The 13714-nt window shown below is 40.6% G+C and overlaps 1 protein-coding gene across 3 annotated transcripts in view; it reads right to left on the bottom strand.

Annotated features, from left to right (window-relative positions):
* lrrc7 (leucine rich repeat containing 7) overlaps positions 1-13714 on the bottom strand; it is an 87119-nt gene that overhangs the window by 50427 nt on the left and 22978 nt on the right. The window contains exon 1 of one of the 3 annotated variants that reach the window (XM_077015001.1): positions 8157-8860. The exons of the other annotated variants lie outside the window; for them this stretch is intronic. Within the exon in view, the coding sequence (XP_076871116.1) occupies positions 8157-8175 (19 nt within the window). The 5' untranslated portion in view covers positions 8176-8860. Of the gene's footprint in view, positions 1-8156; positions 8861-13714 lie in introns of those variants that run through there. 3 annotated transcript variants of the gene reach the window in all.

Here is a 13714-nt window from a genome sequence, read left to right as displayed (position 1 = left end):
GTCTTCATTAGTTTAAAATAAATTAAATTGATACTTCATGTGAGATGTCAGCTTTCGTTAGCTTTTTACACTGCTGTTTGATGTAGCTACTGTTGCTATTGACCAGAAGGCTAATCTACAGTGTCTAATATTTTTTTATTTTTATCCTGAAACTCACAAGGAAGATTTTAAAGCCTCGAAAGCTGTCCCTTGTAAGACTGTTTCTCTATAATGGGCCTACTGACACGCTAGCAGGTTGAAAACAAGATAAGGTAATTCAATTAATTAAAATGTTGCAGAATTCCTTGACAGTGTGTGTACTGCTGGTGTAGATATGGAATCAGAAGAAAGGAGAGGAGAAAGAACAGGATGAGTAGAGGAGAGAGAGCAGAGTAGGGGAGGAGGAGAGAAAGGGAGAGAGAAGAGAGGAGTGCACAGAGGAGAGGAGTGTAGGGAGAAGAGGAGAGAAGCATTAGGACCAGAGAAAGATTATAGATAAATGACAGAAGCTTCCTCAACACTACTGCAGAGGGCCGCTGCGTCAGTCACACACACACACACACACACACACACACACACACACACACACACACACACACACACACACCACATCTCTATGGTATTTCTCTACACCTTTTAATCATAATTATGGAAAAGCATGGCATGTGTGGATTTACATCAACCACAGATAAATAATTCATAAAGCGACACCATTACCCTGGACATGAGCATGCCGCCTCCCCACGCTGCAGAGCTAAGGTTAAGGTGCACATTAAATGAGCCTGTACCTCATTAGCGACAGCTCAGACAAGGACCTATCACATCATGTATTATTTCTTAGCAACACTTAACTTTGACCTACTTCTGTTTGCTTTATCAAGAGAGGAAATGCGGGATTAAGAGGCTACCTCAGACGCTTGACTTTGTAGAAATAAATTGTGTAAGTCAGCACTGTTTCAAGTTCAAAACAGAGAGGGCATATAAAGACATGCTAAAGACAGTTCATTACTGCCAAAAAAAATAAGACCTCCATAAGACCTCTGCTCTAGAATGGTACGAACGGTATGAATGGTATGTTCTGTGAATCACTGATCTACAGCAGTGGTGTGTGCAAACCACAGCCCTTCCATGGGGATCCACCCCCTCCCCGGCAAAAAAAAAAAAAAATTGAGAAGTCTTAAGTTTGGAACAGCTCAGCAGTCCTGAAAAAACAACTAGAGTTAACAAAACAGAAATGCCATGTCTAGCATGTACTCTGTAGGGTAGGGGTAAGTCAGACGTACCTCATAGCTGTCTTACTACATACAGAACTGTTTCCATTCTAACTAAGGTCTACCGATGAAGTTGGTCGACCTCACTGAATTATTATTATTGTGAGATTTTCACTGTACGGTAGCCCTAGAAAAGGCTTTTCAGTTAGGCACACAACGTCTGTCTTATGTGTCTTCATCCTTCAAGGTTCAGTGGCTAAGGTTACATGTCCATAGACAATGACATTTTATTAATAATGCCACAGACCCTTCTTCAGTTCACTGAGAAGGCCTAGCTGCTATAGGCCAGCCCCATTATAAACCTAATTGGTCAGATTTCATATCATTCTGCTAATACACATACATTACAGAACCCTTCAAAATATCAGCTGAAGGGGCAAGGAGGCACGTACACAGCTGTGAGCCCCTGCAGTTACACTAATGAGCACTGCTGATTACATCCACTCTCAGACTAAAATGTGCCCTATAGTAAATACAAAATATGCAATGTCGCCCACATGAACAGGTTGATATTTTTTTATTTTGCTTTATTTATGAAATAAATTCTTCTACTTTTTGTTTTTTAAAGGGTCTGATTGTACACCACCGGCAATCAGTGATATCTCAGATCATTAGACCCCATACATACAACAGGAGACAGGAAAGCACACTGAGATAAGTGAATGTTCCGCATTTAAAGAAAACCAAATGCAACAAAATGACACATCTCCAAAATGTGCATCACATCATATAGATGTGTCTAAAATGAAAGCAACAAGGAGACTATATGAAACATGACCCAGATACAGCACAGGGACCAGATACAGCACAGGGACCAGATACAGCACAGAGACTGCTAAACCAGCACAGGGACAAGATCACCATACTGGAATATAAAGACAGACTTCAATCATGTTGTGTTTTGCCAAAATCAGTATGTTATGCAATGAGATGTTATATAACATATTAAAATATGCATAACCTCCTTTCTGAAATGTACAGGTGTATGGTTTTGGCCCATGTCAGTGGGGTGTCAGTGTTCCACTGACGGCCAGCACAGAGGGGCTCCACTCCCTGTTGTACTGCTTTTCCATATAATGAGGGCACAAAAGAAGAAGTTTTTCACAAAAGAAAAACCTACTGGTGATAAATCTTGAAAACATATTTGGATACAGTATGCAAAAATACATTAGAAACAAACAGCTATGTTCGGCACAACATTGTACTGTAATGTACAAGTATCATTTGTAAATGACACATGTAATATACATTGTGTAAATTACATGTGTAAAGTAAATTATACATGTAATTTATAAATTGCTATTTAGAATTTACAAGTGTAGACAATGGGGCAGTGTAATTTGATTACACTCTGTAATTTACAAGTGATTTTACATAAATATATGCAGTCCATGGATGCACTTGCACACTGACTCTACTCCTGCCACAATCACAGTGTTGGCAGATGGCTTATCATACTCCAAATCTAACCAAGGCCAACAGGCCTTCATTTCATGCATCTGAAAATGCAGGGGTTCCCCTATTCTCCAAGGACATGAATTTATCCAACATGAATATAGAGGTAGGTGTCTTAGACTGTAACTGCAGACTCAGCACTCCCACAAATCCCAGGCCTCTGATAAGAAGCAGAACTTATGGGCATGTGCAACCACCATTGCACATCGCTGAGTTCGACCATAAAAACGGCTTTGAGGTGACATGCCCCATAAAACAAGTCTTTATTATTTGTATTTGAAAAGTTCAGTGCCTTAATAATTTGCTTCAGCCTCTTTAGATCCTCATGATGATTCCTAACATGTTTCAGATGTTAGAAATCACCTGTAATCCAAAAGGAACATTGTGGGATGACCTGTCCTGTGGGATGGATTTGTTTCTGAAGCAGACACAGAATGCATGGAATACCATGGAAGCCTTCATTTTGTCTATGTGATAACAAATTGGCTAATGTGTCATTAAAGCTGTCCAACAGATTCTTTATCCTGAGGATGATATCAAGGCGCAGCCATAATATGAAGAAATTGAGTCTCACACATTTTTTCAAAAGCTATGCTAAATACATTATTAGAAAGCTCTTTCTGATCAGTAAGTGTGCAAGCACTGGCTCATACTTCAAAGGTTTTTGGTTAATGAGAGCCGTTTTGACAGACAAAACATTACTAAACATTCATTCTCTCAGCATCCTTTAAAATACAACGAAACTGAACTTGTAAAGTAAAATCCCTTTTTTGTAACTGTGGAACAAATGCTGACACACATGTTCACACAAATCCAGACACATTCTTAAAATGTCAGTTATACAATCTAATGACCAAATCACATTCACACTTGATGAATATCAAATGACAAACAGTTCTGTCCATTGCCTTCACGTTGCATTTAAAGTAACTGATGAATCAAAAACAGCTGGGGTGGCACCACACATCTCCCTATTATGTACGACCCAGGAAGGCTGTTCTTAACAGGTACCCCCCAAACCTGGAGGCATGAATGTGGTCGATGGTGTCCATCCCTGCTTCTCTATTCCCCTAAGTCAAGCTTTGCAAGATGAATATATACAAAATTGTAAATATTAAAATCAGAACATCATGAAATATAATTATCAAAACTCTGTGTTTTGATCCTCTAGAACACATGTGCAGAATATAAAACACAAAGAGACAATTTTGGTATTCTTAGTTCTTTCCAAATCGATATATAAGCTGCATAAAGTGGTTATTAAGTGTAGAATCATTACTGGCAGCAGGCGTCAGTAGTTTAGCATTTTCGCTAACTGCTGCGTTTCGTCCAGCGCAAACGTACTGCACTCGAGCTCCTTGCGTCATCAGTCTTAGGGCTGGTAGTGGACACTGTTAGTGTCACATGTGAACTGGGAGCAGACCTGACCTTGTGCCCTGGGGGAAAGAGAAGACTGACACTGCACCACACAGGCACTTCACCGCCAAACCATCTGCAAAAAACACAAGCTTTTCTGCTGTGAAAATCTACTTGACAAGTACGTTAGTGAGAGAGGAAATCAAGTAAGAGAGGACGAATCCCGAGGGGATACAGGTCCTCCACGTATCCATATTTCCCTGCTATGTAGGAAGAGCATAAGAACGAAAGAGGAGCAAGCCTGGACCTATTAGCACATTTCTATGGGCAAGGTAATGGACATCTATGGAAACCAACAAGCTTTACTGTGAATGTCCCTAAAGAAAACAGAGCAGTCTGGATTTGAAAAAGACCCAGTGTACTTTCTAATGGGTGCACAGGGCTGAAGGCTGCCAACCATTTCAAACTCAGAGCTACATGAAGCAAAGAGCTTCCTTCCCATGTACAAATTCCAACAGACGGTATTATACTTTAGAGAATTATATGATTCTGTTTTAACAGACTACATATTATTCTGTGTGTGTGGTATGTTGGGTAGTGACACTGGATTCCAGCTTATCAGATGCAATGTTCTTGGGAATTTTGAAATGTGAGAAACAGGCACAGTGGGAATCTTTTGTGTAAACACACAAACCCTCAGGTGTCTCAAGCCACACACTGCTAGGTGGATCTTCCATGCTTCACTGGCTGGGCACATCTCCAACATCAGCTAGGTCTTTCCATCAGTTTGCAAGTCCTACACCACTTTATAGCACAAAAGCACTGGAGTTCTGATATATACTGCAAAGAGGTCAAGCATGTAAAAGCAAGCATGTTGAAAAATCTACAATTGTCAAATGAGGAAACAAAGAGCGAATGGTTCTTTCAGTGCCTGAACACGTAGATGCATTTCTTTACTTGTTCGTTCTGCTTCTGCCACTGATAGACCATATGCATTCAGTACATTCCCATATACCTGAACGCAAATCATCGGCGTATAATAGTTTCGGACAGTGCTTCGTAATTCGCATTTGCCATTTCTGTCTGGTGTGTACCTGGCAAATTATTGGTGTACAATCAGTAATAATCCACTGTGACATGATTTCTGTCAAATGAGCAATCACAAATATAATGATGCAGAATCTGTTATGAACCGCATTCTGCAATCTGAAGCATAACACATTGCTCAATAGGTGCCAGTGCCTTTCAAAGGATCTGCATACAACTAGTTGTGCAAGAACTGTGTGTAAATTGTGGAACAAGCCGCTTTTTAAAGAAAGTAGCAAATATATTGAAGATGTCACAAGAGCCTTCGTTACCAAGTCGATACCCAAATTCTGAAAAGGATACGGTTTTTGTTCCCTGTGATACAGAAGGTTTCACATATCTCCCAAACCACACAAGGGCAGCATAATAAGCCTACATGCTAATAAGCCAAGAACATAAAACAACACCACCAACAACACAAACATGAGAAATGGCATCGGCAAAAGTAATGTGTGAATAGTTTCATATGGAAATATTTTGAGTTTGAGTCAGACGACCAGGGTGAATTAAAGGACAATGTGAAAACAAGTTATGCAAAATTCATCACTAATGGGAGAAACACCACAAATTTAGCTAAGCACCTGGAAGACAGACATCTAGAGCTGAAGGCGAGTTTTGACAAAATGTTCATAACCTGAAATGTTATTATTGTCTGTGAAGTGCAACAGCTGCATCTTTTGTTGTTTTGCTCGGCACACAACGTTCACAAACGGCTAATGTTAGCTTGCTTAGGCTAATGTTAGCTTGCAGTGATGTAGAAGTAAAAAGTTCATATTTTAAAAGCTACATACACAGACTTTACTCTGCACCCTTGCTCATAATATTAATAGGTTATTAGCAGACTGTGTTACATCAACTCTGTGGTTTTCTTTGAGCTATCTCAATATTTGCCCTTTGGTAGAACCAAAGTATATGGTAAGCAAATCACAATTTTTTGCTGGAAAAAACTTTTTAAATATATTAATTATGTTATTTTTCTTTTTTATCAAGGTTTTGAAATTGGTATAGGGAATTGTAGAATTTCAGTGGTATTGTGACATCCCTAAAACATACATCAAAGTATATCTAAATGAATTTTATTTTGTGATTATCAATAAAACGCTTTTTCAGTATTAAACTTATGGCAGTTTGTAAATTGATTTGGGTTGGATTTAGATGCTGGGTCACTAACAGCTAGATGCATTTATAAACAGTTGGCAAAACAGCCATGCTTTTAAGAGTTAAATGGGCTAAAATTTCCTTTAATCAAAAATCACAGAAGATTGACTGCACTCAGCATTTATTAAGCCTGAAACGAAGCAGAAACATAAAACCAACTGCAGTGTTAGCAGATCGTCAGCGTTGCTACACTGTCGGGCCTTTCTGACGTAGCAGAAAGCAGCATATCTGAAAAAAGAATCTCCTCACCAAAGAGGAGAAAAATCATAGTTTTTTTTTTTCTTTTTCTTAGGAAAAGAGCGAGAGGAGTTGGCAGGAGGACAGTGTATATCGGTACCCTTGGTGACAGACTGTTCCCCACTCTCCTGTCCTAGAGTAACTTGGCCCGCATCCAGCCTCAGCCTCCCCTGCCAAACTAGCAGAAGGAAGGCCATTTATCTCTGGACAGCCACAAGCCCCATCATACAAACATCAGTCCACTGGCCCTGCCACTCAGCCTTTGTATAGCCGTCAAACCTCCTCTTGTCCCTATTGCTCAGGCAGGGAGGGCTCTGCCACACCTAATCTACTTACACCTGTTCAGCGGGTTATCTGTTGCACACACACTTTCTAAGGATATGGTTCAAATGCACATACAAAAAGTGTAATAGTGCTGCCACGCACAAGCCCAGGGAGACTGAATTCACCATGGATGCCTTTCCTGGGAGCAGATATCTGTTCAATGCATCTCCCTGCCAAAGTGCATCTCCATGCTAGAGTGCATCTCAATGTGAAGCAACACACCTCCATGACCAGTCCTGCACAAATATCAATAAGCTATGCAAAAGGAAAAAAGTAACAAACAATGAAAAACAACTTATTCACAAACAAACAAAAAAAAGGATGCATATCAAAATGTGATATGATATGCAAAATATGTATTATTGCCATTTAGAAATAGTGTTCTGTACATATACATATTACAAGATATTCCACAATAAATATTTTGGTAAGCCTTCAGAGACGTTTATAGATATGTTTCAAAAACATGTTCCATGACAATAGTAAATATAAACATGAACCATGATAGTAATGCATAAACACAAATATTAACCTGTTTGAATAAAAGTTAGAGTAAATACTGAGGAATTAATAAATCTAATGACTGGATGGATAGATGGATGGTTGGATGGATGGATGGATGGATGGATGGATGGTGGATGGAGAAAAAGAACAGCCAGTTTGATATTTTGAAGGGGATCTATGGGTAAATGGATACAGCACTGTAATGATTTATACCATGAAGAAAGTATTAGTTCTCACAGTGCCCCAATATTAGGGCAGGTGTACAACAAAGAGATGAGGTGAGCACTTCATGACTGTTTAAAAGAAAAATATTGTTTCCATGGTGACTCTGGCTAAAACATGTTTAAATAAATGAGTTAGCTAAAAATGAAAACATGAGGTACCTACAGAACAGTTGTCTGTTTTTACCAATTATGCTTTATCATTTATGAACAGTAGCCTGTACTAGTAATGACCAAATACAATGTCATGTGACAATTGCATTGTGTCTTGTTACCACTATGCTGATTCCTGAATTTCGATATCGGGCGCTCACACTAAAATCTACGAATTTCATTCCACTATCCCAACTGAAATGCCACTTACAAAGGCCAAATCGAGCAGCAAATATAATCAGGCAAGGCGACTATTAGCCTAACTCCAAACCTGTTAAGCGGCCTCCCGAGTCTTTTAATGGGTTAGATTCAATTAGCAGATACAGTATAAGGACAGCTGAACATTTGCCTTTGCGCATTGTACAGGCCGACTGAACACAGCATGCGGTGTGACAAAACTTCAATTACTCACATTGAAGCGTCGAGTCCATTGGACTGATTCAACAAACTGCTTTTTTATTCCAATTGTAATCCAAGACCGTGCTGCTAGTCCTGAGATAGTAGACGGAGGAGTGGTCGAAATCCACGGAGCATCACATTATAGTGCGCGGTGTGTCCTCGGCTCGCAGCGACGGAGCTTCCCAGCGGCATGAACGCTCGTCTTTTGTAACAGCAAGGGATGCATCCACATTATTATACAGATCAATAAACGATTCCGTTTCCCCCTATACACTTCATATTATGCGTTTTAGTTTACGAAAAGCCTACTCAACCATGCCTTCTCGTTCTTTTTGTGTGTGAAAAAATAAGTTTATATAAAATTTACAAGTCGTAGCTCTTCACACAGCATGTTTTCTTTGGAGAGAGAGAGAGAGAGAGTGAGAGAGAGAGAGAGAGAGAGAGAGAGAGAGAGAGAGATGGACGTCTTTATCAGCTTGCGCTCATGTCTTCCCCCCTCTTTCTCGACCCGGTCTGAGCCATATCTAAGCGATTGTTATCAACGGCCATCACAGTATCCAGCGTCGTGAAGCAGCAGCGTAGCGCAAGTCTGTTTCTCCACCATCCCCTAGTCGCATCGCGCCGTCCTCACCTCACTATGCGGAGGAAGAGGGGGAGTCCGGGGAGAGGAGTGGTTTCATTTATGCCCGAGAGAGAGAGAGAGAGAGAGAGAGAGAGAGAGCAGGAACGTGGGACAGTCCCTGATGCTATTCTGCTCATGAACTACATACGCCCCCGCTTGTATGTCCTCTCGTTAAATGTTGTTCTTAGTCACTCAGTCTATGGAGACCACCGACAGGTGCGACGCTGATGACGCGTCGTGTCGTGATGAAGCACAGTGTGAAATTAATATAAAGGCCTTTCAATGTACTGTTCTGCGAAGAAATTTGCGTCACGTAGGAGCCCCAATAATTAAAATGCATACGTAGATTGCCTCCACTAATTCAGTAACCACTCCATATATTGGCTCAAGCGTCCTCAAATTAGGCAGTCTGACATCACCACTGTAAACCCCCCCCCCCCCCCCCCCCCCCACTCCACCCCTCGACACAGAACTTCGGAACTGTAACCCAGGCAGCGTTTCCATGCCAAACTGTGCCGAAGCAAAGCGCGGGAACACTGTCCTTGCAGTTCAGCAAGAAAAGTCATTCTGAGCGATGCAGACCAAACGAGCGCCAGAACCTCAGTGAGGTGCGGCAGGTGGTACTGTGGTCCTGGCCCGTGTCAACACAGCTACACTCCTGTTCATTCAAGAGGCAACTTCATTAGGAGAAAACTATCCGTCATTGCACACAACTTTACCAGGTCAGTTGCAACATGTCACTTATGACAGAAACTCAGACGAATAGCCCTTTCTACACATAAATAATCATTAGATTGGAGCATTTAGGACTTTAAGCTGTAGATGCTGATAGACCCAATCACCAGATAAAGTATGGCCACATATTTTATGGTTAAAATCAGGATATTCTTAATTTGTGCAATTACTTTGTTTTTATTATTTTTTAATTTTTTGCCAAGCTAGTAGATATGTCTCCCTTCTAAGATCCTGTAGGAGTAGACAGTTAGATGACTCCTGTAACAGTACAGTTTGATTTCTGTGTTGTGCAACAGTACAAGCAGGATATCATATAGCCAGTGGGACACTACATAGTAGTTACGACAGCAGGAGCTATTTCAGACTAATCTGTTCACATTTCATTTCACCAGGCACAACTACAGCAACACATATCCGATCTGCACCATGTCCGTCTATTCCCACAAGAGCACTCAACCTCTGGCAACTGTGTTAAAGATCAGCACTATCCCAGCATGCCTAGGGGCACTTAATGCTATCGGGACGCTGGTATAGTGCCTCTAAAATGCACATTATAGATGTTAGAACATTTGGAGATGCTAATGCAAGAATGTAGCTGGATCTTGACAGTGAGATCATCTTAACTGAACTGATCTCTTTAACGTAATATCATAAACAAGTGCGCAAATAAAACACTGTATCCTTGGGCTAATGTATCTTATCAGTATGAGCAAACAGACTTACAGGGCTCTTGTGAATTGCGTCAATGCTCAGAATCTCTAAGATATATTTGCATTTATCATTTCAAGTCCTCTGTTTTAATGCAAGATAGCTTTTTTAGATAGACTAGGACTGGTCATGCCCTATACTGAACTCCATTGACTTAAACTACTGTGGAAAAATAATCTGAATATATTTGGTTTTGTTATTTTAAGTTCTGATCATGTACTTAATAGTTCTGAACATTATATCATAATGTTTAAAACATTAGGAATAAAACAATTTTATCATCCATTTATATACATCCAAAATGTTTTCCCTGTGAAACTATACATTAGCTCCTCCACTCCTGGTTGGTCTACACTGAATTCGGCTCCACTGTGGTACCTCCTGTTCATCGTTATCTGTAATTACCCATATTACCCCTTACACACACACACACACACACACACACACACACACACATGCACGCACACACTTTTATGAGGCCATGTCAATGTAACAAGCCTTATTGAGCTTTATTCTAGTTCCAAGTTACTCATAGTTGCTAGATCCCACATTTTGACCTTGTCTATCTGCTCTTCTGCTCTCTATTATGGACGTGTCCTGTCTGCGTATATTCTCAAATGTACCACCTGCTGTCACAGTGTGTCCTGAAAGAAAAAAAAAAGTGATGCACTCTAAAAACAATATGAACACACAGATGTTCTAGGCCACGCAATAACAGCACAAACACACACACACACAACACCAACTTTTTTATTGATCTGTAATTATGAAGTAATTTTCTGTGAATTAGAAGAGATGGAGAGAGAGAGATGGAGGTCACCTTTATTTCATGAGAACTATTGAGACCTTGATGATTCTCGTGAAGATGAGAACGACCCCCACACAGATTTGCTCTGCAGTTATTCAAGCTTCTCCAAGGACACAACATGGTGAACCACTTAGACATGACTAACCAAGCCAAAACATCATAGATAGACATTTTTTGTTTTTGGGTTATTATAATTTAACTGCTTCTTCTACGACCATCATCTTACCGACCAAAAGTATTTTCACCTACAAATTACATTCTGACACAAGTTTTGATGTTGTAATGTAGTTAACCTGATGAGAAATATATAAACGCTAAAGAACATTAGTTTTCATATGGTTTGAGACTGGGGAGCTAGATTTAAGCTGGGTTATATATTAGACTTCAATATATGGATAGACTTGAAAAGATCTCCAGCTGCACTGAGAACAGACATAGTCTACACTGAGAACAGACTGTCTACACTGAGATTGTTCTCTTCTGAAGCTAAATGTAGCAGAAATACTCAAATATGCTCTTTGTTAACAGTCACTAACAGGCTCCTTCTCACCCTGCTGTCCTGTCACGTAGTTGAACACTGTGGTAACATTACAATACTCTTTGTCACTGAAGGGATCAGTCGAGATGGAGCACATAAACAATGCTTTTCACTTCAAAGGGCCTTATGGTCTGTCAGCAACATCAGACAAGAGTTATTCCCATGATTTTACTAACAGGGGTTTTTTTCTGATGTAATTTGTTGAGGACATGCAGTTAAAAATGAAAAATTTCCTTTATAAAATGTTTTGAAATATGTTGCAAACACTAAATGAGATGCACTAAATTATTATTCGCATTCAACATTGTGGCTTTTTCTGTTTCTATAGTGGTGCTGCACTTACTTATGTTATATGGTAAAAATGTGCAAATGTGTTTGCACAATTTCATAATGTACACACAAATTGAATGTGGTAAGGAACTATCCACGAACCAAGGTTATTTACACATATTCTGCGCATCTCATTCTCAAAAAAATAATCTAAAAATGTCTGAACTGGTATCTTTACTTCCAAAGAGACTCACACATGCACATAATACATAGTTTACAATGCAATTAATCCTACCTAATTAATGACGTCTTGAGCAGAAATTAGAGCACCACAACACAATATTCATGCTTAGCTTTCGTGTGGGCTCTTTGTTACCATGGTAACCTCGTGCTCTTCCCCCTTTTCTTTCTTGCTAAGAGTGTCAGAGATAAAGTGTCCAAAGAGGAAGTCGAATGCCGGATTAGACGTGTGTACCTCATCCTTCAGGTAAACCAAATGACGAATGTTAGAGAGATACCCAGCATGCACCGTTGTTCATGGTCAACAGGACTTCTTGCCACATAAAACCCATTTTCCAACAAGATAAATAGGTTGGAAGATAGCAGAGTGGACCACTTACTACAGGTGTGGAGTTATTCCTCAAGTAACATGCTGTAGAAGGACTGCACAAACAGCCAGTCAAAAAAAGTTGTATTTTGGGGGGTATTTTTGTATCTCATAGCTGTGTCAAAAGCAGTATAACTGCTGAAAATGTTACGGGATTAGATATACACTGCTCAAAACAAAATGAAAAGAACATTTAAACATCACAGTATAACACCAAGTCAGTTAAACCTCAAGTATGTCAATCTGTCCAGTTAGAAAACATAAACGAATGTGAAACAATTTCACCTACTTGGTTGCAAATGAAAGTGACGTTCGTCTCTACACTACTGTAGATTTGCATTTAGCTATCGACTTTCCACTACCTGCATCATGAGGTTGTACCTGCGGTTGTACATTCAGGTTGCACAGGTAGTCCAGGACAGCACATGCAAATGTGCCATTGCAAGAAAGTTAGCTATGTCTCAAGAGCATGGAAGAGAAGGCCGTAAAAAGTCACCAATCCAGCGGCAGGGCGAGTACTTGCCCCTTTGTGTGAAGAGGGACAGGGGAAGAACTGCTAGAGCCCTATAGAATGATCTCCACTGGGCTACTGTGCATGTTACTGGTATTCCACCGGGCTACTGGTGTGCATGTTTCTAACTAGACTGTCAGAAACTCCATGATGACAGCATGAGGGCCCAGCATCCTCTAGAGGGACCCATGCTCACAGACTGGTATCCATGTAGCCAGAGAACACCAGAATTGGTGAGTTTGTCACTGACGCCCTGTTCCCATCACAGATGAGTGGAGATACATGCTGAGTACAAGTGACAATTGTGAAAGTGTCTGCGGACACCGTGGTGAATGTCATTCAGCATGACCAGTTTGGTGGTGTCCGCAATGGTCTGGAGAGGCACATCCTTGGAGGGTCACTCAAACTCCATATGATGGTCAGTGATACCCTGGCTGCTGTTAAATACTGGGATTAGATCCTCAGAGCCTCAGTCAGACATTACACTGGTGCAGTGGGCCGTGGATTCCTCCTGGTGGAGGACGATGCCTGGCCTCATGTGGGCAAGTACGTGGGAAGGTCCTGGATGAAGAAGGCATTGATGTGAATGACCCTCACATTCCCCAGACTTGAATCTAATTTACAACCTGGAGGAAGTTGGATATCAGTGAATCTGACACCACCAAGTAGTACCACAGACTGTCTGGGTGCTGGTCGATGCCCTGATCCAGGTCTGGGAGGAGATCTCCCAAGACACCATCCACAGTCTCGTCAGGAGCATGCCCAGACGATG

Source organism: Brachyhypopomus gauderio, chromosome 8, assembly GCF_052324685.1.
Source record: "Brachyhypopomus gauderio isolate BG-103 chromosome 8, BGAUD_0.2, whole genome shotgun sequence".
Classification (NCBI taxonomy): Eukaryota; Metazoa; Chordata; class Actinopteri; order Gymnotiformes; family Hypopomidae; genus Brachyhypopomus; species Brachyhypopomus gauderio.
The sequence above is the reverse complement of the archived record's forward strand: the minus strand, read 5'-3'. Positions and strand labels throughout refer to the sequence as shown.